Source organism: Wolffia australiana, chromosome 2 (genome assembly GCF_029677425.1).
Source record: "Wolffia australiana isolate 7733 chromosome 2, ASM2967742v1".
Classification (NCBI taxonomy): Eukaryota; Viridiplantae; Streptophyta; class Magnoliopsida; order Alismatales; family Araceae; genus Wolffia; species Wolffia australiana.
In genome coordinates this window covers 19,758,484-19,786,309 of record NC_135836.1, presented here as the reverse complement: position 1 = coordinate 19,786,309, position 27,826 = coordinate 19,758,484, and the positions used below count along the sequence as shown (strand labels likewise).

The 27,826-nt window shown below is 41.8% G+C and overlaps 4 protein-coding genes across 4 annotated transcripts; 2 read left to right on the top strand and 2 right to left on the bottom strand.

Moving 5' to 3' along the window:
- Positions 1-5,545: 5,545 nt before the first annotated feature.
- Positions 5,546-7,194, bottom strand: LOC144699997 (uncharacterized). Its single transcript, XM_078571360.1, has 4 exons — positions 7,037-7,194; positions 6,546-6,716; positions 6,310-6,468; positions 5,546-6,237 (listed from the first exon to the last, which is right to left on the bottom strand). The coding sequence occupies exons 1-4, from the start codon at positions 7,071-7,073 to the stop codon at positions 5,684-5,686; spliced, it is 921 nt and encodes a 306-aa protein (XP_078427486.1). The 5' UTR covers positions 7,074-7,194; the 3' UTR covers positions 5,546-5,683.
- Positions 7,195-7,348: 154 nt separating this feature from the next.
- Positions 7,349-15,083, top strand: SHOC1 (shortage in chiasmata 1). The gene is made up of 9 exons (XM_078571358.1): positions 7,349-7,702; positions 7,869-7,943; positions 8,009-8,092; positions 8,174-8,260; positions 9,232-11,195; positions 11,524-11,725; positions 12,202-12,672; positions 13,238-14,683; positions 14,925-15,083. Exons 1-9 carry the CDS (start codon positions 7,379-7,381, stop codon positions 15,060-15,062), a joined length of 4,791 nt encoding a protein of 1,596 aa, XP_078427484.1. The 5' UTR covers positions 7,349-7,378; the 3' UTR covers positions 15,063-15,083.
- Positions 15,084-15,209: 126 nt separating this feature from the next.
- On the bottom strand, positions 15,210-19,571 carry LOC144699996 (uncharacterized). The gene is made up of 9 exons (XM_078571359.1): positions 19,273-19,571; positions 18,991-19,194; positions 18,807-18,929; positions 18,679-18,716; positions 18,494-18,602; positions 16,293-18,023; positions 16,062-16,133; positions 15,829-15,941; positions 15,210-15,752 (listed from the first exon to the last, which is right to left on the bottom strand). The coding sequence occupies exons 1-9, from the start codon at positions 19,348-19,350 to the stop codon at positions 15,527-15,529; spliced, it is 2,694 nt and encodes an 897-aa protein (XP_078427485.1). The 5' UTR covers positions 19,351-19,571; the 3' UTR covers positions 15,210-15,526.
- Positions 19,572-24,349: 4,778 nt separating this feature from the next.
- LOC144716406 (uncharacterized) lies at positions 24,350-27,205 on the top strand. Its single transcript, XM_078591515.1, has one exon. It carries the CDS (start codon positions 24,350-24,352, stop codon positions 27,203-27,205), a length of 2,856 nt encoding a protein of 951 aa, XP_078447641.1.
- The last annotated feature ends 621 nt before the right edge of the window (positions 27,206-27,826 follow it).

The following is a 27,826-nucleotide window of genomic DNA, read 5'->3' as shown; positions in this document are numbered from 1 at the left end:
GCATCACTTTGAACATTCATCAAAACACACATTAAAATATTGTGCTAAAAATGCCCTTAAAGCTTAATCTTCGCCAGCCAATATTTATGCCAAGTAATGGTAACCTCTGTACTATACTTGAGAGAGATACTCATCTACACGTAATAATGTTATCACCAAACAAAACAAGGAACTAATTCTCAAGCCTTCTGATAACACCCTAAATTCTGTCTTTATTACATGTTATTAGCACAATTTTATGCATTTAAAGAGCTTAAAATGGGGTTGTTATCATATATTTACATGAAAATAGTGTTTTCAAGTGATTTCTGATTTTTCCCTAATTTTCTGTCAATTCTATGAATTTTAAAGGATTTATTGAAGTTTGAAATAACTATTTTTGAATGAAAATGGCAAGTTTAATATTTAATTTCGACATTTATCAGCATGGGGATGAATTAGTGAATTTTCTAGAATTTTCTAGAATTTTTTACGAATTTTAAGGATTTTCTGAGATTTATTTGAAGAGGAAATGTATTTATTCTAAGGAAAAAGGTATATTTATAAGAGAAAAAAAAGTATTATATCATTTTCGAACTTTGAAGGGCCTTTTTGCAAAGTTTCGTTGCAAAAAGACCCTAAAAACAGCTGTTAGTCGCCACTGTAGGCGTAAAGATGTAATTTAAAATCTTCCACGGTTTTATTGTAATTATTTAATATATTTTTTAATGTTTTTAGGAGAAACTAGAGGAGAGAGAGTGCGGCAGGGGCATATACACAATTACTTTTGGGCGGCGTCCAACAGCAATTCCAGGCTTTTTAAGGACTTTTCTGCAAAAAGAAGGATTCAAAATGCGCCAGCCAACGAGAGAGCGACACGTCATGGCGTGTTTAACAACGAGATGAATAAATAAATCAATTTTAAATCCAATGGATTAAATTGGTTTAAAATTTATTTATTAATAACTTTTGATCCTAAAGTCCGATTGGGGTGATTTTTTTATGGATCTGTTCATCTTGATCCCCTCTTTCTATCTGTACGGTTGGATCATTCAGCCTACATTGATAGATAAATATTAATTACTAAACGGGGGTAAAATGGTGATTTTTACCATATAACCTAAGTATAAAAGCTAAATTTCGAGAGGGGGAGCTCATTCTTGATGGTGCTCTATCACAACTGCAAGACAGGGAGCAGCTCAGCTTGGATCAACCTATCTGGTACATTTTGCTTGTTTGTATTTGAACTTTTAGTGTATTTTGGATGTTGTTTTAGTGAAATTTCTTCTTCATTCTTCTTGATCTTGGTATGAACTTCTAAACCGCTAGGCTTGAGCGAAATGTACAAGCCCTTACTGAGATTGAGAGGAGAGATTGAGAGATTTACCTAGCTATTCCGAAGGCACATTAGAAAACTATAAAAAAAAAGATTTAATTTTTAGGAGATTAAATTACCCCCATTTTATTTCTGAATTATCAAACTTACAAAACAAAGCCAACTCAAATCAAAACTTCCCTCTCAACCTCTCTAATTGACCTCTTGGACCCTTTTATTTGGATCAAATAAGCCAATTTAGAGCTCCCTATTTCTTCTATTCATCTCATCTCTTCTATCCCCCTTTCTAAATTTCTCTTCTAATTAGGGTGAGTTGATCCTCATTGAAGATCAAATTCACTCTAATTAGGGTTAAACTACCAAGAAGATCGTCAAATTGAATTCCTTATTAGCTTCCCTTGGACGATACTCGTACTTATCACTACACATCTTAAGTAGAGTTTTTATAAATTTTATTGCATAAGCCAGAATTCACAAGGACAAGGGCTAAAAACTGCATAATTTCTACCCCTATCTTTGGCTTATCACCTTCCCTAGGGTACATGTAAATGTAATGGAGGTGATGGATGAAATAAAATCAAAAATATGAATGATGAACATATACACATGAGACAAATTTAGATATTAGATGAAGTATATATTATTGTTTATTTATTTAGTGGGAAACTTTAAGGTGTAGATCATTGGGTAATGCGATGGTTAAGGAATCCAAACATGAAGATGAGGTTGGGGAATTAGTTGGTTGATTATGATGTAGAGCTTTGATCCAACAACATAGGAATAGAAGGATAATCAAAGCTGATGGTAAAATTTCCTTGAGAGACAAAGAAAAGGGAGGGAAGCAAGGGTGGATATGCAAGTGATGAAGATTATGTAGTTGGGAGGTCACAAACAAACAACTGTCCTCAAAGAATTCAATGTATGTGGACAAACCACATTTGCATTTTGAGGAAGGTAGATTGACTACCCTTTATAGGTATATGCATAGCTGATGAATTACCTTTAAGAGTTGATGGTAAGATATCAGATAAGATGGTTGAGTGATCATAGGTAAAAACAAAACATCTAAAGAGTAGAGAACAACGTATAACAAACAAAGAAAACTGTGATTTAGAAAGAAGAGCTAAACCATGAATACCTAGTATGTTAGTGCTTTTTGAATACTAAGGTTTAGTACACTTTAGAAAAAAAACGTAGGTATGTGTTTAGATGAAGGTAAGCGACTTCATATGGTTCAAACTGTGCAACACACACATAAATTGTATCACCCACCACCTTCACAAATATGATAACAAGTGATGTTTGGCCATACAACCAATGGCTCAAATCCGTGTTATGACACAAGATTTTTCTGACATGTTGATAACCACACGCTTTGTCTTTAGTAAATTATTTTTGCAAATCAAATAACATTGGGTAGTGAAACATGACGGTACACATGGACTTATCTACCTAGGTAAGATAATTATATATGTCTTAAGGATTATTTTACAGATTGTAGGTATAGATGAATAAGTTTAAATCTTTACAGTATATTTTTAAAAGTAATTTCATTTATATACTATATTTTTTACAAATTTTTAAATAAATTTAATTTATTAAATGCATGATTAATTTTATCTTTTATGGATTATGAACTGAATGGCAATGTTCTAGTTATGCCAGTTTAAAATTAAAGTAGTTATTTTAGAGGAAAACTCTTGATTTTCACATGTCCAGACGATGGTGAATTTTATCTTCAAGAAAACTACATATGCATCAACAGAGAAGAGGAAGCCTAGATAACAAGAAGGGAAACAGAGAGTCATAAAATTGGTGAAAAAAGTTATATTGAATCATCTTGTTATACTTTACGTAGTTAACTAGATTAGAGTAAATAAAATTTCAAGAACCTAATCCCTTTCCCCTCTTAGGTATACGTTAGCCACTTCAACTAACATATATCCAAATCACATGACTCAAAATTAAATTGCCCCATTCATGGCCTTTTCCACAACACGACAGAAGCCATGTATAACAATCCAGAGCAGTAGCTACCTTTTTTTTCTAAAAAATTTATGGGTTTAGGACCCTTGCCTTCCCTTTATCCATCAAATCATATTTTTAAAAGTAGAGCATAAATAATTTTCAAGAAACATTTTTCTGGTTTATTCATTGATATGATCTTAGAACTTTTTAATATTATTCAAATCCAATTTTAGCTCCTAAAGTCATTGTCGTGATAACACCCTAAATTTGGTATTTAATTCAAGTAATTAGCTCAATTTTATACATTTAAAGAGTTTAAAATAGGTTTATTATAATATTTTTCATGTAATTAATTTTTTCAAGTAATTTCTGATTTTTGCCTAATTTTAGGTTAATTTTATGAATTTTATGAAATTTATTTAAGCTTAGAATAATTCGGTTTAAATGAAAATTGCGGGTTTAAAATTTTATAAATTTTTATTGGAATTTTTGGGAATTTATTCGAGGAAGAAATAAATTTTTAAGTAGAAAAATAATATATTTATAAGGAAAATCTGTGTTTTAAAGTAATTTCTAAAGTTTGAGGGGTTTTCTTAAATTTTTGCTGCAATTATGTCCTTAAAACAGCTCTCGGTCGTGTCTGCAAGCGTAAAGATAATATTAAAATACTTACAAGATTTTATTGCAATTAATCAGGATTTTTTTAATAGTTTTTGGAAAAAAATGGAGGAGAGAGAAAGCAAGAGTGGCGTAAACACAAATATTTTCTAGGCAGCGTCCGTTTGCGCGCGCACATTTAATTAGGGACTTTTATGCAAAAATCCAGAAAATTCTCTCCCGGGGCGATGAGTTCACCTCCCCTGCTATGCATACAAAGCACACAAGGTGATGTGGCGCTCTGTGGGGTCAAACTTAGAAGGCGCTCAGGTAAGTGCAAATCGTTTTGTATCATGTCTTTTTTTAAAATTATTTTTCCCTTATCTTGATTTCAGGACAGGGGTTACGTGGCGCGCCGAGAATGAACTCGACATTTGAAGTTCAAAATGCGTCAGCCAATCAGCGAACGAGAGGACATTGCTTGTAGAAGAGGAATTGAATTAAATAAATGAAAATTTATCCAATGACTTAGATTGGTCAATTTTCATTTATTAATAACTTTTGATCCTGAAATCTGATTGAGGCAGAGTTTTTATGGATTTTCTTGTCTCTAATTCATCTTTCTATCTGTATTGTTGGATCATTCAGATCAATCCTACATTGATGGATAAAAATTAACTACTGATTAGAAATCAAATGGTAATTTTTATCATTTAACCTGAGTATAAAAGTTGAATTTCGAGAGGAGGAGGTCATTCTGGAGGTGGCTCTATTACAGCTGCAAGAAAGAGGAGCTTCATCCTAGATCAACCCTATTAGGTGCTTTCTATTTCCGTTTATTTTAATTTTAGTGTCATTTGGAGTATTTGTTAGTGTAATTTGTGATTTTTCCTGTTGATCTTGGTCTGCATTTCTAAATCGCTTGGCTTGAGTGCATGTACAAGCTGGGATTGAGAGGAGAGATTGTGAAGTTTACCTATCTATACCATTTGCACGTTAAAAATTTTGGTAGAAGTTTAATTTCTAGGAGATATTAGATTGCCTTTATCATCTAATAGTTAGTAAATTTTGTTACCAAATTTCCCAAAATCAAACTAAAGCCAAATCATATTTTATTATTATCCCCTCTGATTGACCTCTTTATCTCTTTTATTGGATCAAAGCAGTTAATCTAGAACTCCTTAATTCTTCTATTCTTCCCATCCCTTCTACTCCTTAAACTCTTCATCTAACTAGGGCGATTTGATCTTCATTGAAGATTAAATTGAGTCTAATCAGGGTCCAATGATTCAAGCAGATCACTAATTAAATACCTTACTAGGTTCCCTTGAACAATACCCATAATTATCATTATACATCTTACTTTAGAGTTTCATAAATTTTCTTGTATAAGCTAAAATCAACAACGATAAGGGATTAAAAACTGCAAAATTCACCTTTTTTTTGGTATCAGTAAGCACAAAAGAAAAAAACCTACACTAATGACCACCTCTCAAGCAGAAAGGTGTATTGCACAATCACCTTTCAATCGACTTTGGAAAAATTGTCCTGGAAAGTTGATAGATCAAGTATTAGCCTGCATCTTTGACATTATAGGATAGAAGAACCTGGATATTAGAGGAAATGCGTGCTGAGTAACAAGTCACCCTCTCTTATTCAATCAAGTTTAAAACCCACTATTTATTCACAACTGCACGATACTGACACGAACCGTAAACACTCCTTGAGAATAACATAAGAAATAAGTCATAAACAAAGTTAAAATTTGCAAATATTTATTTGATACCTCTCCATTGGCGCGCCTCAGTTGACTGATTCCTGAATCCTCGGAGCTCTTTCTTGTTCACTCTTTGAAGCAGAGACTCCTTCCTCAGTCTTTTCCATCGGCGGGTGGTACCCTCCAAACACAGAGGCAACAGCGCCCTTAATCTTCCCCACAACTCCCTGGCTAGAAGACTTCTCCTCCACTGTCTGCTGCTTCGCAGGCTCCTCCTGTATATCCTGCTCCTCCTCCTTCCTCTTGTGTATAGTCTCCGATATCACCTCACACAAGGCCTTATCCTCTTCCCCCGGGCTCAACTTCTCTGCAAGATAATCCTTCACGGTTACCCACTTATCTGCCTGCTTCTTCCCCGCTTCACCTTCTTCTTCCGCCTTCTTCTGAGGAGTTAGTTTCTCGTACGCAGTCACAGCGGCCTCCTTAGCGTGAACCGCGGTATCAACGATGGTCGACGTTATCTTGTCCTTGTAGCTCATCTCGGCGTGCTCTTGAGATGGCTTGTCTTCTTCCTTCTTCTGGCCTTCCTCTGTCGACATGGCCTGGAAAGAACGGATCAGCCCTGGCTCGATCGGGGCGACTGCAAGCGAGGAAGAACTGTAATTAGGAGAATAATCGATGTATGGATCATGATTAAGGTTTTCTTAATTGCCTTCATGAGAAGAACCGGTCGATTGGTAGCTTCCGGGGACTAGCGGCGCCGCCGCAGTCGTCGGCGGAGCTCCGGCGTCTTCTTCAAGCTTAGAACCTTCCTTCGACGGTTCTTTCTCTTGATTCGCGACAAATCCTTTCGCAGCTTCTGTCTCGTACACTTGAAATTCCACCGAGTCAGTGCCAAAATTAAGATTGTTCTTTGATGTTTGTGTGAAATGACAGATTTATTCCTACTCGGAGCGCCGTGGACCTCCGCGTCCTGTTCCGTCTCTTCTTGATCGGAGCTCCGTTCTTCTCCCTCTTCTTCTTCTCCGTGCTCGTGCTTCTTCATGCCGATCGTCTCCTTTATCTTCTTCGCCTTCTCCTTCACCTTTTTCAGCACCGATTTCTTCTCGTGGTGCTCTCCTGAATCGACAGGAAACGTGAAATCAAAGATAAAAAAATGCACAGAGGCATAATCTTCTGCTATCCTTAATCGACAGAAAACGTAAAATCGAAGAGAGAAAAACATAAAGGTAATCTTCAGCTATCTAGAATCGACAGAAAACCTGAAATCGAAGAGAACAGAACACCAAGAGGCATAATCTTCTGCCTTCTAGAATCGACAGAAAATGTGAAATCGAAGTGAGAAAAATACAAAGAGGCATAATTTTCTTCTCTCAAGAAGCGACAGAAAACATGAAATCGAAGAGAAAAAATGCCAAGAGGCATAATTTTCTCGCCACCTTCTTCCTGTTCGTGGACGTGCTCGGCGACCTCCATCGTCGGAACTAGAAAGAACCAGATTTTTGTTCGTGGCTTTTCCAAATTCCCAGTCTCGAGATTTAAATTCAAGAACGGTCTTGGCAGCTCGTCGGTGGAGAAGGACACGCGTCAGTTTCTACGGTGGCGTCTTCAAACGATGACACCTTGACAAACCGTTGACACGTGGCACGGCTGCCCGTCCGACGTGGCACTCGGCGAGAACAGATCTGGCGGGTTTTCAACGGTCGACTAGTATATAAGTTGAATTTGAACTCAGCGCGCCATTTCTTTTCCAGAAGAGGCGAGAGAGAGAACCTTCGGGAATGAGGACGCGGTTTCTGTGCAAGGATTACTTCTCTGCGGACGGCGCCGTCGAATGTCTTAGAAGCTTCGTATTATTGTCGCTCCCGGAGCCATGCCTTCCTCCTCTCGACGCTCCCAGCGCTGCAGGAACGCTTGAAAACGATTTGAATGTGATTGTAGAATTTCCTATGGCATCGGTGATTGACAAGCTTCCGTTTGATCGAGCTGTCTCTCAGTTTCTGTCAGACGTAGTGCCCAAAGCTTTGCCTGATGGAGAACAGAAGCCGCCGAGCATTAGCGCGGACGTCTTGAGGACTGAAGCGATTGCGGATTTGATATATAAGGTAATTGGAGAGATGATGAGGAATAATCCATTTGATTTTCCGGTATCGACCAATTTGGGTTAAAATTGGCCGCTAGGATGAAACAATCATGCCGCGGCCTGCTTATAAGTTTTGTATTTCAGTTTTTTTAAGTCATATTTTATTGAAGATGGATGTCATTCTCTAGGAAATCCATAGCGAAGGCGTCGGATCAGAAGAAGCGGATACCGGCGGCTCACAAACGTCTCTCTCGATTGCGAAGGTCCGGCTACATTGCCACATTGTACTTATTCTGTAACTCTGATGATTTTGACATGAATTTGATAGGTTCAAGGTCGTTCCGTTGGCGGAAAGAGAAATCAATCATCTGTAAATCTCCAGTTTGAGATTGGTGAAGTGGAATCTTTTCATGTTAGTGTTTTAATGATCTAATTTTGCGAGTTAATTATCCATTATTAAGGATTCTTCTGCCTTTCTTGTGGCTCATATCAGCAAGATCCGTGGAGTGATTTTGAGATCTCCTACAAAATTGCTGATGAAGTAATAAAATGGGGCTGTTCCGGCGTTGGAGTTTCCCTGGTTCGCTTTCGTACTCTACTTAGACATCATTTTTATCATTTTTTTTTCATATCCTGCGAGGTTACATACATTTCTTTGATAAAAATGAGCTTAGGCGTTACTCCTATAACGTCATAGTTTACCTGTTCGATATGGGGCCCAGATCTCATCAGTAGCCTTTTATTCCCTTTTAAAAGTATGAATCTTAATTATTCATCATAGTTTTCTAACGATTCGAATATCCTATTTTTAATTATGTGTTAAGCGTTACTATCAAGTGTCGCTCAACTTCAGTTGAATAAGCCTGCAGAAATCCCAATACCTTCGTGTGTTTGTCGTAACTTTAATCCGCACAGAATTTTAAAGTTCCCTGATCTTAAAGTGAACTAAAGGTTTCCAGAGACAGCTGTTATTGACTTAACACTAATTCTATTTGTATTATAATGGATCTAAATTCGTATTTTTGAAATCTAGATTGGTTATGAAGCTTGTACTTATCAGTTGTCTTACTATTTATGTTACTCTTCCCATTTCTCGAATGCATTATTCTAGTAAGTTCAGGGAAAATTAAGCAATCGCAGGACTTTAATTTCATGTCTATGATTTTTTATTGGCATAAATAAATCGAAAAGACTTCATAAGACTTTCATATGGGGAAAAAACATTACAACATGAATAATTAAATAACTAAAAGCCAACGCGAAACTGAATTGATGAAAATAATCCATACCGTCATTCATATGAAAAAAATTGACTTTTGGATGTGCATTCAATAGGTCAACCTTTGACATTGGTCACGAAAATTTTAAGGACATGAATATCGATAGTCATTTTACAATGATAGTTGAAAAATGCTAAAAAGAAAATTTAACTGCTCATGGTGAAAGTTTTATGCCTGATTCATTGGTATGAATTAAAACTCAAGGATGAATCGAAAACTTTTCTGTTGTGGAAACATGATTGGAATATTTCTGAATTAAAAGCATCTGCAGGATATGGTCACCATAGAACAGGGAGAAGGAATTCATCTGCAGTCCGATGTCCATAAGGTTATGTATTTGGTTGAGGACATACCTATATACCCAGCTTCGGATCGCAGAAACAAGCATTCTACCGAAGACAGTATCCGGTCAAATCGGACAGCTGTGGGGTTCTTCACTTTACCAGAGTTCGAGTTTTGCGACAGTTTTTTCAAAAAAGAAGAATATCAGTTTACAGAAGCGTTTAGTTTATTAGTTCTCGCCCTCAAGGAATGTGGCCTTGGTCAGGGTAAAGACAGAGGTCCCATTCTGAAGGATCTTACCGTACAAGGGAAAAATTATGACTTCGTAAACTTCTCATTAATTGAGGATGAAGCGGAGTTGATTCCAGAATTTGAAGGCCTCTCTCTCAATTATGTTGTCGATTTTGATATGCTGGGTTGTAAAGATACAAGGATTACTAAAACAGAATCCGAAGGGAGTTTTTTTCAGACCTCTGGGTTCACCGATCTTGAAGAGGTTCAAATTGTCGAAGATTGTAATGTCGATTGCTTCGCAGTTATCGGTATTTCAGGAATGGACGAAGATAAAGAACATATAGACCCAGGAGATGAGGACATCTTGATCATGGGAAGCTTGTATGAAGCTGTTGTCAGCTCTGAGCTATGTTTAGTTGATGAGGCGTTTAAATCCTTGCCTACGCCCATATTACGCGAGGACCAGACATTAACATCTTTAAATATCTTTATCAATGATGTTCTCGACGCCCAAAGATTGTACTCTATTTCTGCAGGAGATGGAATATATTTGGATTGGCATCCCTTGACTGAAGGCAAGTGTAGCCAGAAAAAGTGTTCCGCTTTAATAGATTCACTGACGAAAGTGGAGGAATATGACACAGATGCGGAAAAGTCATCCCTGGAAAGAGAATCGGGTGATTTTGATGTAAAAATTATAGATTACTGTTCGGAAGCTTCTGAAATGTCAGGCAGTGAAAAACCACCGGAGAAGTCAAGTTCTTTGACCATGAACGCAGATGTAGCGCTTTTGGATGCTGCATCTTCTCACCTTCCCCAACTTGAAAGAACCCAAGTCCAAAGTTTCCCAAGAAGCAAAAACAATGACCGAGTTTCTTCCCTATTCGAGAACATGTCGCAATCCAATGATCTTAATTTTTTTGTCAATGCACGTCGAGGCATCCGCAGCAACAGTAATAATTCTGGGAAGGAGAAACAATGTATGGAGGGAGTATCAAACGCTTTGAATGCTTCCGCAAAGTCAGCTGCAACGTCGGATTCTGCTCAAGCTGGTTTTCACCCTAAAAACTTTGAAGAGCACCAGGCTTTTTTATCTGATCACATTCTAGAGATAGTCGCTAACATGAAGAAAATTTATGTTGCCATTATGAAAAATGAGACGGATGTAGGAAATGAACTGAGTCTGTTTATAGATATGAATGATGAGGATCTCCTGAAATTCCCACAGTCAAAAATGATGGATCTGGCCTCGAAAACGACTATCGAAGGTGAAATGTGCTCTGCTCTTATCGGACTCTGTGCGATGAAGCAGTTAGCTTACTACTTATGCTACTTTGGGATTCATACCGCTCACAGGTACATGAGGAGAATATGTCAAGAGAATGAGTATCTGAAAACGAGATTTAGTTCCACGCACTTCTTGGTTGAAGACGCTCGCAGGAAGGCTGACAAGGGAGATATAGAGGTCCATTCTGTAATATCTATTATCGAGGACGTACTGAAGAGAAAAAGTCGCCAGAATTGTGAAAAGACATTAATTGTGGCGAGCGAAGTGTTGTGGCCTTCTTTACACAGAAAGTTTTCATCCATGAAATTAAAGTTTTACGAAGTAACGGAATCGAAAGATGTTTCAGAACATTCTGATATCCGAACTCAAGGACTGAAAGTTTCCATTTTGGAAGCTCTACCTCACTCCGATTGTTTTCTAGTTTCACATGAGTAAGATCTCTGACATGCCAACTATATTTACTAATCTGCGTGGATTTTCATTCTCTCTTAAAAGTATGTTCCTTTTGCCTTAGTATCTTTAATTTAGTGCATGTCGTAGGACGATACTGAATACTCTAAAAGCATTCATTGCATTGGATTCCTCAAAAGAATTAGTTTCCTTGTATTTTAGTCTTAATATGCAACCTTATTTACTGGGTATTCTTCCAAATGAAGGAAATTAATATCGGGAAAGTTGTCGTAATGATTTTGTATTTCTTTTGAGGATTGTCGCGGAACCTAAAAGTTGAAATCATTTTTTTCTACTTTGTCGTTCAAGGCAAATTTCTGAGGCATTCCCCCTTGAGATGTTCTGTCATATTTTGGAATACGGAGGGTCCTGTGCTTCATCCAGAATATATTCTCGTATTGCAAACTTAGTTCCCTCCCCTCAAGTGGACTTTATAAAAGTCAAACTGGACGACCACGTCGATGCGATTTCACTTTGTTGGAGCGTATCTGATCCACCGCAGCACGTGCCGGTAATACTCCCTTTCAAATATTAGTACTCGTTCGTAATTTGACTTCTTTTGAAAATTCTGTTAAATGGTTCGCCATGAAATTCTGAACGGAGCATTTCGTCGTAGAGCTTCCAATTACTTTCCATCAGTAGTTCAAATGTGATGTTACATTCTAATCCTTGCCACAAAGTAGATTTCAGACTATCATATTATATGATATATTCTCTTAAAGTTGCGAGTTCTGTTTTCCCTGATGTCTGCTTCTTACTCATCCTCTCGCTATAATTTCATTTTTTTCGTTACCTAAAACAAAGTTATATCATGATTTCTTCGTCAATCTTATTCTAAAGTGAAGTGGTTCCATATCCGTTAGTCTTTGAGGTTCATAAATGTCTGCGCTTAAAGACATTTACAGAAATGCTTTCAATCTCTCAATGTTTGATGCAATAATTTGCGTTCTCATTCGAGGAGTACGTTAATGTATGATTTTCTCGCAGGAAATTAGCGGCACACACGTTAAATCTATCCTAAATTTATCACCTCGCAGAGAGGTCAGTAATGCCATGTCTTTGGAATCTACCTGTAAATTGGAAGCAGCGCGTAACGCTGGGCCGACATCTGAGAAGCCTCATCCCAACAGTACCGCAGGAGACTCTGCATCTGCTTCCGGATCGGTTATCATTGTAAATATTCAGAACTCCAGCAAGGAAATGCTTGTATCTCGAAGAAGCTCGTATAGAAATATCCTAGAACTGGAGAAAGATGGTTTTCAAGTAGTGGAAAGAGAGCTTATTCTGCCTGTGGATCTCTTATTGAATGCCTCTGTATGTCTGATGTGGTATGATGCGAAGAATGTGAGGCTTATGACTGCAGAAGCCGAAGGAGGTCCTCAAATACCTCAGTTTATGGAGACTCTTGCAACAAGCATTCTGATGTCTGTCAGTTTTGCTTTCAGGGGTTGCATTCTGGTATTTTCTACTCGGCCACAATCTGGAACCAAAATAACCCATTTCTGCACGATCACTTCGTACTCGTCTGTTTTTTTTTTCTAATATTTTTTTCAGTGATTGCATTCTAATATTTTTTTCTAGTTGTTAATCGCCCAGATTCTGGAACCAAAACAACTGATTTCTGCATGACCAACTTCGTAATACTTCTCGTATATTTCAACGATTTTCAGAGAAAAAATCATTCTGCCCTTCATATCAGTGTAAATTACCCCTAAAGCAGCCTTTTTAGTTTCCCCTGTTTGCTTTCCACAGACTCATCAACGACATAAACTGTGGCAAACTTCTTTTCTCTCTAGATTAATGCTGAAATTTTGCTATAACCTTTATTAATTCGATTTTCTGTTTTGTACCGAAACTCCTGATTCCCACTAAAAATCCAGCTTCAATTTCACTATTTTCGTCTGCAGAGTGTATCATCGATGAAAAAGTTAGCTAAGGTCACCATTGATGAAAAAGTTAGCTGTCCTTGATGCTGACCTTGTCATCCATCTGCACCTTGTCTCACCGCTTCCGCGCCTTGCAGATATTCGAGGGAGAAAGCAGCTTCCTGGAAGCGACAATGGAATTTTCAGATGCACTGTATGCTGCAGCTGCCAGCCTGGATATGCGCTTCCAGCTTTTCTGCTCATATTCCCCCGAGTCAACGGACGAAATTGTTCACGCCTGCATCAGTAACACCGGTAGACTTAATAAGGGCCTATACCCGGGCATCAAGGATTCAGAAACACTCGCAGAATCTTTTCTCACAGGATTTCCTTCTATAAATACTCTTTCAGCTCACAGTATACTGGCATGCAGTGGGACGCTTATGGAATTTCTTCTTTGGTCATTTGATGAAAGAATTCAAGCTCTCAGAAGGTTTCATGTCCCAGAGGAAAGCATCGCTCTGTTCAGTCACCTGAGCAGATACGGTGAGTTGGGGGAATCCAAGTCTGTGACAACAGAGTGTTCTTCCGTAGATTCTGATCTTAGTAGCGGCAGAGTTCATTCTCGCCGCAAAAGGCAATTCAAAAGCACACCCGATCTGCTTAACTTCACAACGGATGACTGCAAGTATTTCACCTCGCAAATAAATTCGGACAGTGGCATCTTTGGGCATTCGAATCAGTCGAACAGATTTCAAGAGGGGACTCCCTTCGCTATGGAAGGCATGCATGAAAAGTCGGTCAATTCTTTGGGTGATGGATGGGGCATGAAATCTTCTAGTGGCACTTTTGTCCACAAGAGAGATTCCAGTGGAAATGTTGGCGGGCGTAGGCATTTGTGTGAAGACATGAATGGTGAAGTGATCAACTGGAACGTTGACTTCTTGGACGGCGTGTTTCAAACCGATGAATTCAGCACCGTTTCCCTGGGAAAAGTGCCTTCGGGAAGGACGCCTCAGCCCGTCGAACTGATGGGGCATGCAAATGTCAGCCATGATGTCACCTGGGAAACGACGGACCATCATTATCAGATGCCGGAGAGGCAGATTAATAGCATGAAAAATGTTGCAGCCCCGCTTGAGCGTATCTCTCCTTTGAAGAGATATGAGGACGTCCAAAAAGAAAAGTTGCCCATTTATGACGATATTCTCGACTCAGGGAAAAGACGAAAAGTAGCAAGTAATTTTGGTGGAAGTTTTTTGGGGAATGGAGATAATATGTCTAGCGATCAGGAAGGTACGACATGGACTGCTCGACTCTTTGATCGCATTCAAGCAAATAGCAAGAACAAGCAGAACCCGCATCGATCCGGCGCATATTACGATCCTCCAAGCAGCTCGAAGAGTGTAGAAAAGTACTCCGTTAGACGAAGCCCGTCCATAATTGATAGCTACAGGTATCGAGGGGGTTGTAAGCAACAGAAAACGTCTAGGGAAAAGAAGCAGAGTAATGTGGGTAAGGCGACTGGTCGATCCAACCGGAAAAACTCTTCCAGCTCAGCCATGGCTCCTTCATGGACGCCGACTGACAAGCGGGCAAGAGTGGTAACATTCTTTCTAATCAGACCTTCACTCCCAGTTTATTATATAAATAATGCCCATAGGAGACGAACACTAAAAATCACCAGGTCGCATTTATCTTGATGAATAAATTTTGCGTCGTATCATTTAATGTTGAAACTTCGTATTGTGTATCATGTTACTATTTCCTCGCGCTTATTACCAAAAAAATCTGTCTAGTTTATCGATCGTAGAAAGTACTGACAATGGTTTATGGCAATCGCAGAATCTTTCATTCACAAGATATGGTCAGGAGAAGCAGAGCAAGCTAGTTTGGACTAATAGAAGCTTATCATACGCAGTTCCCGACGCACGCAAGAGGCCTCTTGATGATACTCGGACAAAAAATTCCGGTGGAACTTAGCTCAATAATTGGCTGCTTGAACACTCCATTAAATGGGAGGTATTCATTTAATGACGAAAAATCATTTCGCAGTCTCCAATAATTATCTCAACTCTAATGCGTGTTTTTCTTCAAGTTTGATATGAACTTCGATGTCAAGCCCTGGACTAAGATTAACAAATTCTGATTTCGAGGAGCCTCAATAGTGTCTTTTGACAGAAAAACTCCAAAATTAATCGTCAAACTCAAACAAAAAGAATGAGAAAATTTACACTATCAAAGCATCCGGAAGGATACCGAGGCTGTAGCCTAGCTTCTCACGTTCATCCCATCAAGGAGAAAATTGAGATTTATGAGGTAAAGAATACGCTACCGCTATACAAATGCAGTTGCTTCTTTCCATGTTCTGCCGATGATTCATCCTCATAAAACAAGGGCAACCCCAGCCTGTACACAATTGATCTCTACTATTGGAAGGTGTTCTATCAGCTTTTCATTGCATTTTTCATGGTGCGGACAGTCCTCACAAGCTCTTGTCTTTCCCCTTCGACCTGTGCGAATTTAAGGCTTATCTCCGAATATCTGTCTCGCATTTCTCTCAGTTCCTCTTCCATTGCTTTGTTCATTTCTCTCAACCTCGTATTTTCACATAATCTATCAGTGAGCTGGCCTTGGGGCGAACAAGTTGTTGCCTCCTCTATACCAATTTCGCTGCAGACAAGGTAAGATTTATTCAGGAAACTATTTTTTCACGAGAAGGGTAGAAAGTGAAGAAAAATCTATGAACCTTCCCATCATTTCTTGTTCTGTTGCATTTGTTCCAATTGTGTAGCTTCTAACCCCAGGTTTCGGCGAGAGGTGATTTCCACAGTCAGATTGCGAAGCTTCGTCGGCAACCTCCTGCACCAAATCAAATTACCGTGATTTCTCTCACTTACAGTCCAATATTTATATTTTTCAGACGATCGAAGTGGACTCATGGAAAATATGTGCATCATTGAAGAAGAGCACGTATATTACCATGTTAAGACATCCCTCCGAAGAAGAATCTCCATTGCCTTGCGATGATGAAACGGTAGTCTCCGCATCGACCTGCACCGATGATGAAGTTAAGTACATTTACGAATTGCAACATTTGTCGTGTTTGTTAATTTCTGTGGTTTCTGCCTTGACGACTAATTCGATATCTATGGTGGATAGCGAGAAATTAGAAAAAAAATAAAAAATAAGTCCCCTTGCGGATTCGGGTACCTGCTTCGTCAGTATCCGTTCCTTGTACTTCTCAAATAAAGCACTTAAACCTCTCGTCTCCGAATCCTTGTTCAGCGTCCCATTTCCTGATTTATCATCTTTCTTGTCAGACTTCGGTTTTGGCCCTTCCTTGGCTCTTGTTTCTTCTTTCTTGGAAGTTGTTTCTTTTCGAATAACCTCCCTTCTAATGTCCCCATTTGGTGGCAACCTGCTAACCCTCTCAATTGGCCCACTCAATCGCCCCACATAATCCCCAGACTGAAATCTCCCCTTGACCTGCCGACGAGTTTCATTTCTCTCATTTTCAGTCGATTCTGTGCGACTTTTTGGCATATTGACTTCCTCAGATAGAGAAGATATGCTCTGCTCAGCCTTAAATCTCCTCGACTTATCCAATTCCTCAGTTTTCTCTCTGAGCTTGGCATACAGCCGCTCAATGTGCCCCTTCCCAAGAGCAATCTCGGTTTCGAGCTGATCAATGTGTGACCTATGACGATCCTCCGCTTCTACTGCGCTCTCTCCTGCTTTCCTCAACGCTTCCTCGAGGTGACTGTTACGTAGACGCAGTTGACTGACCTCGGCCAATGCTTGCACTGCCAGCTTCTCGTTTTTCCCAAACATGGCGAACATTTGTCCCGAAAGTCTCTCAATTTCCTCGATAAGATACTCATACATCATCACATTTTTCCGCTTTGCTTTTCTCAGAGCCTCTCCCAGCTCTATGCCCTTCTTCTCTTGCTCAACTTTAGCGGAAGTGAGAGCCGTCTGATCGGCATCAAAGGCTTCGGCTTGCCTCTCTAGATCCGCCTTCAACTGCTCCACCTGGCCTTCAAGCTCACTGATTATTGACATGTGTGCCGAGCACTCGTACTGCATCCTGAGCTGCTCTCTCAGCTGGATCTGCTCCAACCTGGAAGAAATTTCATGGTTTTCCTGCTTCATTATCTCATAGTCCAGGGCAAGTTGCTCCATCTGCATCTCCATCTCCTCACGATCCTTTCTGTGAAACTCAATCTCATTGTTCAACTCTGCAATCTTCTGCTCCAGAGAAAGCGCCATGATGCTCTCTTTCGCTTTCTCCTTAATCAAAGCTTCCAGCGCATACTGATCATCATCCTCTATTTCCTCTTCAATTCGAGAACCCCTTCGATCATCTCTAAATTCAGGCATGTTCTTAAGCTGCAGGCAGAGTTGGGCATTCTGGGCTTTCTCTTTCTCCAGCTCATTCCTCACATCCTCAAGCATTAACCTCAGCCTCTCCCCTTCATCCTCTGATCCATCTCCATCATCTCTCCTCAAACTTCTCATTTCATCACAGTCTCTCTTAAACTTGTCTCTCTCCTCCGTCAGAGTCTTAACCTCCTTGGAGAGCTCCAAAGCCAGCTTCCTCTCCTTGACCACTTGCTTCCTTAGAGCCTGGACCTCCAAATCCGACATCTCCACCTGCCTCGCCAGCACAACGAGTTCATCCGCATTCGACCTCTGATCTTCTCCGCGGTCCGAGGGGCTAAAACTCGGCCTTTGCGGGGTCTCGTTGATTCCCAGTGGGGAGAGTAGACTAGTTGAGTCTTGCCTGTGGATGGAGCTCCTTTGCGTTCCATCTCCAGGTGTGTATCTTCCTGAGCTGGTGTCTGACCAAGCCACCGAGACCGCATCAAAGCTTCTAGAATTTGCAAGATTGGGGCTGAATTCAACGTCCTGGATTACGCCTCCGGCCCGCGTTGACTTTCCCTGTAGAGACACGAAAGGGAAACTTTGTTAGAGAAGCACCCTTGCTATAAGCTATAGCTTTTAACACAGATGGTAATTGCATGACTCTTAACATGGTATGAGAGCCATGTTGCAGGTTCAACTCCCAAGAGCAACACACTGCGCTTGGACCATAAAATAGGCCAGCGGCAGGTGTTGTGGGAGAGTGTTGAAGAACAACTTCCTGCCTATGAGGAAAAGTAGCCAGGTTTTTAGTAAACATTCTGGCTTGCTATAAGCTATAGCTTTTATGAAAGATCGTAATTCCATGACTCTTAATATGGTATCAGAGCCATGCTTCAGGTTCAACTCCCAAAAGCAACACACTGCGCTTGGACCATTAAGTAGACAGACCATCAGCAGGTATTGTGGGGGATGACGACCAACATCCTTCCCTTGCTATAAGCAACAAATTTCAGAAGTTAGGGGGTGGGGGTAGGAGGAATCCGCACATTGTGAGGGAATTCGTTGATTTCTAGGGAATTTTCGGGGCCATCATCTCCTTGGTCGGAGTTGCTGAGCTGGCTCAGCAACGTTCTCTTTTGCGGCTCCCCATTCTCTCTATAAACAGAAAAAAACGCCTTTAGTCTTTCAATCTGGGTTTTCTTTTATAAAAAAGAGTTTCTCCGATGCTAACCTTCTCCTGAGTTCATCCTGAGTTCGCTGAATCGTGACCTGCCCATTTAGGCAAAAAAAGGGGGAAAAGGTTTAAAAACAAAGCGATGAATGACCCTATACAAAATGCTGATAAAGGTAGATGCTCACATGAAGCAGAACCTCGAACTCGGAGGACTTCAAGGGGAGGGACAAAGACGAAGGCTTGATAGCTTCAGCATACCCGGCAAAGTCAATAGTCGCCTCTCCCAAGAGAACCGCCTTGGGGAACCCCTGAGAACAACCCCACAGTCAAGAAGAAGCAACAAGGAAGTGTATACCAGACCAGACTCACCGTGGCGGACACCAAAATATGGTAAATCTTCTCGCTTATCTTCCCCGTCTTCGGTTCCCGCGCGAATTTCACGGTCTCGTAGAGCGGCTTCTCCCATTGGCACGTATCTCCCGAGACGGAGGCCTTCTCTGATCTAACCGTGGGCTTCCCAACGTCCACGGGGATCAGAGTGATCACCAGGTTCTCCCCTTTCGAGGGGGGCACCTAGAGAAATAAGAGAGGGTGAGAAACCCTCTAGAGAACAATACCCCAACTCCATCAGATAGAAATTTGAAAACCCACCTGAGTTGCCTCGAACTGCAGCCTGAACACAACCTTGATCCTGTTCTTCTCGCCCCTCCATCTCCCCCCTTTCGACATCCCCCCCCCCCCCCCCCCCCCTTCTCCCCTCAATTCACCGCGCCCTCTCTCCGGCGCTGCTGCATGGCGCCTGCTAGAGAGAGAGATGCAGATCTAGCTGCTTTAGCCGAGGCTCTCTCTCCTACTCAATGCCGGCTCCCGAGTAGAAATTTTTTGGACTCCTTAGTTAAAAAATTCTCTAAGGTAAGAAAGAAGCCACGAGGAAGCCCATGGCAACGCTGACTCCCCACCCGCTCCCCCCTTCCCTTGGTAGATGGCACTCAATGCCGCACCAGCTAGACTTAGAACTGGAAGTCAAATTTATTTATTTGTCGTTGTCCGAGTTAAAGCCTCGTAATAGACGCCGACGGTGCTGGTGGGTTCCCCCCTGTCCGGGAAAACAAGTTGACTTCTACTCAAGTAGAAACTGTATATTCACGGCCTCCTGATGCGCGCTGCTTGGCGTTGTTTTTTCCTCTCTGGTTTTGTCCCGATGTCATGTCCTAGTTTAGAGTTCATGATGCTCTTGTTCATGTAGATTGGGTTAGAAATGAGCTTGTCTTCTAGATCAGGGGAAATCTGGTCCCCAAATGAGGCCGCTTTGCCGTATGGGCAGAGAAAATGTGAGAGAGATATATTCAAGTGCCCTGTTAGAATTTGCTGCATTTGATTGGTTTTGATGTCAATGATGTTGTAGATGTTACATCATGAGCTGTGTGTTTTATATTTCTTAATTGTCTCTTTGTATTAATAGTTATCGTGTTAGCGTCATCTATTAAACTCTCGAATTTGATATACCTATTGATATAGATATATATTATACTGTGCCCATGCAACCCAACAGGGTTTGGGGCGTTTCAGTATGAGTCTCCCTGTATTTATGTTGTGAATACATAGTTCCTTTTTATTTGAAATTTTCTCAACAAATGATAAGTCGGTGATTTCTCCGTTTACTGCATCTTCATTTTATATATTTTTTTTCTGCATGATATTTAACTATCGATTCTTTAAATTTTTTCCTTGTCTCCTAGGCAAAAGGATTATGACCTTACTTTGTGTTTGCCATTATGGTGATTCAGGGCATTACATAATTGTTATATTTCAATGCAGTTCAAAATACCACGGCTAGATTTTACTATTCCATTAAATTATCTGTTACATGACTTGGCCTGGAGGAAGCTATTATATTCAAGGAGTTGCACAACAAATTTCAGCTGAGATGTTATGACGCCAATTGTTGCAGTATTGATTCCAAAAACTGATACAGGTCACCAATATCTATAATCTTCCAATTAAGATACAAAAATAATATCAGGGTTGATGTTATGATTTGATGATGATATGATCACTTGCACTAAAACTACTGTTGATTAACATATAATTGCATAAATGAACTTGTAATAAGAGTCAATGTTTTTTTTGCACTATTTTCTTGAGCATTTCTTCAGACCATAGATGGGCCTATGAAGATTAGGAACTTATGAAGATTATCCTTTCCCCATGATGGAAATATCTCTATAGCATATCCAGGCACATGTCCTTGGATCACAAAATTGAAGGATGTGTTGTTAACATCTAATTGAAAGAAAAATGCTTCCCAATATTAAAACATGTTTAAAAGCAAACGCTTTGTAAGTTAGACAGAATAGAAAAGTTCAATTCCTTCATATTTGTTATACCCTTTAGCCATTAATATGGTATTGTAATGTTACGTAGATTCATCAATCGTATTCTTTGTTTTGTAAATATAATGAGGTCCGACTGAATCGACCCTCATAGTTTCAAGCTCAGTTTTCGGTTTCTAGTCCTAAGCAGACAAGCGATGTGCTTGGTGGAAAAAACGTGATTCATAATTTGATGCTTTATGCACTACAACGATTTCTGTGCTGGATATTTTATTTTTTAGCTCCTGAATATATGAATCAAGGATTTGTCTTTTTGATTTGTCATCTAATAAAAAATGATAATGATGCACTCTAAATTCTTCAAGTAGGGTGAATCTGTGTGCATGATTTCACTTCCACCAAATGATACATAATTATCTCATGTATTTATGTCACCTGACTAATAAACTTTTGGGTGCATACTTGTGTCATCACAAAAATCTGTGGTGCTCGGACACATTTAGTATTGTGGGATTTAAATCTGATGTCATAATCTTCGACATGCATGATTTTCTTGGGCAGCACAGTTATTTAATAAAGGATGATGAGAAAATTTTGAGCCATGAGTTCTGATGGAAAAATGAACAGAAAACAACATAATTAGGTACTATAATGTTTCCAGTAACTTTATAAGGAAGCTTATTTGTTCTCGTGCACAGATGAAATCTGATGAAAGCACTTTATAAAGCACAAGGATCAAATTTTTTGCATGAATTTATCAGGTGGAATAAGTGGTGAACACAAATTTTATGAATCAGTAAAAAAGACCATTGAAATACAGGGCTGATGAGTCAAAATTCTCAAGTTTCGACATGAAAATTCTCAGGACATGTATTCAGTGTGCCCTCTGTATATAATTTGAAACTTTATGAAACCGTTAAATTTTATTAAATGTGTTTTTAGGATTTTTTTGGAGCTCAGATAAGTGAGTTATCAAGGTTATTTACTTTGTTCTGTAAGGTTTTCTAGGTAATTTTATGATTTTCAAAAAATATAGTGAATATAGATTGCATTAGCTAAATATTTGTAGGTTAATTACTAGTGCATAAAATAACAAAGACCTTATGCAAGTGTATACATAAGTCATAAATGTATGGGTAATTGTTAAATTCACTATTTATGTCATTGTGGTATGATAGAGCCACTCATTAAATTTAATGTCAAAATTGCTCCAAAACAATTATAACAATGAGTCCAAGGTGACTGAAGATAGGCAGGTCAATTTTAATTTTTTTATATAAGAATTTTCTAATCGGAAGTATCACGGGTGATTAGACAGGGGATTCAAACCAAAAACGTTGGAAGTAGGTGACTAAAGGTCTTTTAATCACCTATAAGTAGGAAATATCAAGACAATGAAATGTATGAAATATGCGATTGACCTTTTGTTAATGGGTTTTGATCTAAATTGTGACTTCAAATGATAATAAGTGAATTAAAATATAAAATAAGAAGGATGGCACTAATGAAATGATAGATCATCATCCGGTGTTCAACCTCCCGTTACATGGTAGAGACCCTGACTGAAAATTAATTTTATCCATCCTCGCAGCACCCATTCACCATTTCTTGAATTCATTTGATCTTTCTACATCTCAAATTTCCAACAAGCATAAATACTTTTCTAGAATGACATGTTAAATTTAAATTTATGGTATAAGGGGGTACTTAGGTTATTTAAAATTTATTTTTATATTTAATTAATCTAGTTAAATACATTAGATATGGCATTAGCTAGGATACATTAAACTTAGTTGTTTTTACACAGCGTAGGCTGGTCCTTAATGTTGTTTGGAGTATTCCACCCAAGGTGATAATGATCCCTGACCAAGTTTGTGAGAATCATCCCCAAGAAAAATACAAGGAAATAACAAGGATACCAAGAAAAAAAAGGGAGGTGAAGGTATGTTATCTTTGACCCCAAAATCTTCTACGGAATGAGATGCTTGACCTACTTTGACTCAACCCCCAAAGCTTCCTCTTATTTAGTCCACAAAGTTTTCACTTTGTTAACCCACAACCTATTAGGATCTACTTAATTGCTTTTATTTCTTCGATTTAAACACTTGCATATATAGATGGACATTTAAAAAACACCTTTAATATTCAGTTAAGCATAAAAGACGGTTTGTTGTACCTTGCTTTTTCCTATCGCCTGATTCTCTACACAATATTCTAAATTTATGTATATTCAATCCTACTCAGGATTAAATTCACCTACATTTAAAAATGTGTGGAAATTAATATTCACTTGCATGTAAATCTCTAAATATATAAAGTATTCCTCAAATCAAGAGCACCTGAAAATTAATCAAAATTTGTTTTGTGATGAATATTTTAGCGAGTCTCCCAGAACATTCCTGAAAGTTATATATTTTCTTTGTATGTGGTTTTAAAATTTTCTCCTTTTTTCATGTCTAACTTCTTCAATCATGTGTCAAAAATCAAAACTCTAGATGCTATGGATTCATATGAATGTTTGAAAATAAAATTCCTGCTCAATAAAGCTTAAACAGTGAGTAGAAAAAATATCTGAGTGATGATCTTCAGGCCAAGACTGCTGATGGTGTGCATCCTAAGCCAAAGTGTTGTCCTCCTTGTAACTTTTTCAATGATATGTCAAATGGTATGATTATAGATGTCATAGACTTTTATGGATGTTATCTATAACTTGTGTGATCAATGAAAGTTATAAACTATTTGACATCTGTGAGTGAATATTCCCCTTCAGGGGTATTACTGTAAATCTCTCTCTCTCTCTTGTAGGGTTCTCTCCTCCTCTACATAAGGGAGGAACCCCCCACCTCTTCATGGATACTCTTGAGATTACACGGTTCTATCGTTCCACATGGTATCAGAGCCGCTTGGTCGTTCTTGACCTAGGTGGTGGAGCACCACCACCTCCCTCCACCTCTCCGGCCCTCTGCTTGCCGGTGATCGACGTCGACGCCCCCTGCAAGCGTCACCCTCCACCGTTCTGGCTGCCGCCCTGCTTCCGGCTGCCGCCTGCTTCGGCCGCCGCCCTGCTTCGGCTGCCCAACCGTCGGCCGCCGCCGCCCTGCCGTCGGCCGCCGCTCTGCCGTCGGCCGCCCTGCCGCCGGCCGCCCTCCCGTCGGCCGCCCTCCCGGCCGCCGCCGCCCTGCTTCGGCCGCCCCACCGTCGGCCACCCTGCATCGGCCGCCGCCCTGCCGTTGGCCGCCCTGCATCGGGCCGCCGCCCTGCTTTGGCCGCCACCCTCCTCCGGCCGCCGCCCTTGCATCCGGCCGACCTAATCCGGCCGCCCGACCCTCTCCGGCGTCCAACCCGGTACCGGGCTATCGTCGCGTCGGCGCTCCCCTCCTCACCTACTTGCCGTCATGGAGCGTCGCGAGGGATCGTCGGCCTCCTCCTCGCTTCCGCCACTGACTCCGTATCCGGGTACATCTCTGGATCTCCCGGTCCTGTCTCACACTTTTATCACAGGACTCCAGGGCCCGACGACCCTCCTTGATGGCACTAACTATGTCACGTGGTCCGCCGGGTTCCATCAGTTCCTTGAGATCCATGGTCGGCTCTCCTTTCTCACCGACGACCCGCCCTCTCTGGAGGATCCCCGGTTTGCCACCTGGATCACTCAAGATCAGGCGGTCACCTCCTGGCTTCTGAAGATGGCTATTCAGACCATCGTCGAGCCGATGCAGCTCCTCTCCCCGTCCAAGGCCATTTGGGACGAATGGGCCCGCATGTACGGGTATCGCTCCAACATTGGTCGGACGGTGGAGATAGTCGAAGGGATGTTTCGCGCCCGCCAGGGTACTCGCTCTCTTCAGGAGTTCTATGCCACACTGCGCTCTCTCCTCAACCAGCTTGAGATCTATCAGCCCTACACGCCAGATCTCACCGTGCAGCGTCGCTATCGCGAGGAGACCGCAGTCGGACTGTTTCTGGCGGGCATCGACCCCACCCTCGGCGCTCAGATTCGGGGCCCTATTCTAAGCTCGATCACTCTCCCGACGTTGGGTGAGGCCTTCTCCACTGCTCTGCGGGTTAGCTCTCCGGGGCCCGTCCCCACTCCCGTCTTGACCAAATCCACCGCCCTTTCCTCGAAGACCCACCCTCGGGGGCGCGGCTCTGATAACGGTGGACGCGGTCGGGAAAAGGGACGTGGGCGCGATGGCAAACTCTACCCCCCCTGTGTTCATTGCCAGAAGTTTGGCCATCGCTCCGACAAATGCTGGCAAAAGTTTGGTAAGCCAAACCAGGTTGCCCACTCCAGCACGACGACCTCCGCCTCGGCCTCGGACCTCCTCACTATCTCCCGGGAGGAATTAGCCCGCATGCTTGACACTCGCGCTTCGACAGATACCTCGAGTACCTCGGGCTCCCATACCTCTCACCTTGCGTCGACCTCCACTTCAGGTACCACTCTACTTGCATCTTCTTCGGGTCCCTGGATTATCGACTCGGGAGCCTCTGTACACATGTCAGGTACCTCCTCTCTCCTCTCTCTAATTGCCAGCCTTTCTCATCCTGAGACGGTCACCATTGCGGACGGTCGTGTTTGTCCCGTTCGGGGCAAAGGCCGTTCCCTACCAACCCCCTCCCTTCCCCTCTCTGATGTTCTCTACGTACCCAATTTTCCTGTTAACCTCCTCTCCATCTCCGCTATCACCAAATCCCTGTTTTGCTCCGTATCTTTTTTTCCTTACCACTGTACATTTCAGGACTTGCGGACGGGAAAGAGGATTGGTTTGGGACGTGAGACCGGCCGGGGTATCTACGAGCTCGTCCCTGATCTCCCTCCGACTGGTTTTTGTTGTCTTCTCTCCCAGTCGGACACTTCTCTACAATGGCATCGTCGTTTGGGCCATCCTGGTATTACCAAACTTCGACAGGCCCTTCCGTGGCTAAAACTATCTCCTTTTGATTGTGAGTCTTGCCAGTTAGGCAAGCATTTTCGTTCTACTTATTCCCATCTTGACTCTATTCTGTGTACGAAACCGTTTGATCTCGTACATTGTGATGTGTGGGGACCGTCTCGTGTCTCCTCCCTTTCCCACTTTCGCTACTACATCGTCTTCGTCGATGATTTTTCTCGCCTCTCGTGGGTGTATCTTCTCCACGACCGCACTGACGTTCTGTCCTCTGTTCGTCAGTTCCTCCAAGAGATCTCCACTCAATACTCCTCTACCCCCAAAATTCTTTGCACAGATAATGCCTTGGAGTTTGTTCAGTCTGCTCTCCAGGATCTTTGCTCCTCCCGTGGCATTATCCACCAGACCACTTGCCCCTACACCTCCCAGCAGAACGGTGTCACCGAGCGGAAACACCGTCATCTTCTGGATATGACCCGCACCCTACTCATCGAGATGGGCGTCCCACACTATCTCTGGTCGGATGCCCTCCTCACCTCTGCCTATCTACTTAACCGCTTACCTTCCTCTCCTCTGGGTGGTGAAGTTCCTCTCCGTCGCCTACACCCCGATCGTGAGCTATTTGCACTGCCTCCTCGGACGTTTGGGTGCGTGGCCTTTGTCCATGACCATTCCCCAAATTTGTCCAAACTAGCTCCTCGCTCCCTCAAAAGCGTCTTCGTTGGCTACTCTCGTACTCAGAAAGGATATCGTGTATACCTTCCTGACCAGCGCAGATACCTTGTCTCGGCCGACGTAACCTTCTTTGAGACCACTCGCTACTTCACCACCACTCCGTCTATGCCCACCTCTCCACCTACTTCGTCTACTCTGACACTCCCTTCTCCTTCTTCCATTGTTCCTCCGCCTCTCTTGGACGTAATACTTGAGTCACCCTCCTCCTCCACTTCTCCTCCTTGCTTGGGACCGCCCGCTCCGTTAGTACTTACCCCGGAGCCGGACTCCGTCGAGCCACCAGGCGGGTCCTCGCCCACGTCCGCAAGTTCGGCGCCCCTTGCATCGGCACCGACAGACCTACATCTCCCCATTGCTCTACGGAAAGGTACTCGCTCCTGTACCCTTCACCCTATCTCTACCTACGTACACTATGACCGGCTTCATCCCACCTATCGTGCCTTCGCCCTCTCCCTTACCTCCGAGTCGATACTGAGGACCCATGTGGAGGCCCTGCGCAGTCCCCATTGGAAGGCGGCTATGGATGCGTCAGACTTGGATCCTTGTTCCTTGTCCGCGCAATACGAATATCGTCACCTACAGATGGATATTCACGGTGAAGTATCACGCCGATGGCACGGTTGATCGATACAAGGCCCGTCTCGTGGCACGAGGCTTCACCCAGACCTACGGCATCGACTACAAGGAGACGTTCTCTCCTGTGGTACGTTTGAACTCTATTAGAGTTCTTCTCTCTATTGCGGTGAATCAGGGGTAGCCCCTACATCAGTCGGATGTCTCACCGAGCCGGTTTTCATGGAGCAACCGCCCGGATATATCACTCCAGGCTCGGCTGGCAAGGTATGTCATCTACAACGTGCTTTGTACGGCCTCAAGCAAAGTCCACGTGCATGGTTTGCCAGGTTCAGCAAGCTTGTGCTTGCCTTGGGCCTCACCCCATGCACGGTGGACCCTACGGTGTTTCGTCGGCACAGATCCAATGGCACGGTCATTCTTGCGGTCTACGTGGATGATATTTTACTTACGGGCAGTGATCATGCGGGACTTGCTCAAGTAAAACACTATCTCCATCAGCACCTGACCATCCGGGACTTGGGTACGCCAAAGTACTTTCTCGGCATAGAGTTTGCTCATCAGCCGGGTAAGCTGATCCTGAATCAGCAAAAGTACGTCCTAGATATGCTGGAGGAAGCCGGGTTACTGGGGTGCAAACCTCGAAGTTCCCCGATCGACAGCAAACCGTGC

Excerpts from the sequence above, each read along its gene's own strand:
- LOC144699997 (XM_078571360.1), bottom strand. The coding sequence starts at position 7,073 with ATGGAGGTCGCCGAGCACGTCCACGAACAGGAAGAAG. Across the intron at positions 6,469-6,545 it reads GGAGGTCCACGGCGCTCCGA|TGTACGAGACAGAAGCTGCG; the intron begins GTAGGAATAAAT and ends TGGAATTTCAAG. Across the intron at positions 6,238-6,309 it reads GACCGGTTCTTCTCATGAAG|TCGCCCCGATCGAGCCAGGG; the intron begins GCAATTAAGAAA and ends CCTCGCTTGCAG.
- SHOC1 (XM_078571358.1), top strand. The coding sequence starts at position 7,379 with ATGAGGACGCGGTTTCTGTGCAAGGATTACTTCTCTGCGGACGGCGCC. Across the intron at positions 7,944-8,008 it reads CGTCTCTCTCGATTGCGAAG|GTTCAAGGTCGTTCCGTTGG; the intron begins GTCCGGCTACAT and ends TGAATTTGATAG. Across the intron at positions 8,093-8,173 it reads GTGAAGTGGAATCTTTTCAT|CAAGATCCGTGGAGTGATTT; the intron begins GTTAGTGTTTTA and ends GGCTCATATCAG.
- LOC144716406 (XM_078591515.1), top strand. The coding sequence starts at position 24,350 with ATGGAGCGTCGCGAGGGATCGTCGGCCTCCTCCTCGCTTCCGCCACTG.
- LOC144699996 (XM_078571359.1), bottom strand. The coding sequence starts at position 19,350 with ATGTCGAAAGGGGGGAGATGGAGGGGCGAGAAGAACAGGATCAAGGTT. Across the intron at positions 18,603-18,678 it reads CAGGATGAACTCAGGAGAAG|AGAGAATGGGGAGCCGCAAA; the intron begins GTTAGCATCGGA and ends TTCTGTTTATAG. Across the intron at positions 15,942-16,061 it reads CGGAGGGATGTCTTAACATG|GAGGTTGCCGACGAAGCTTC; the intron begins GTAATATACGTG and ends GATTTGGTGCAG.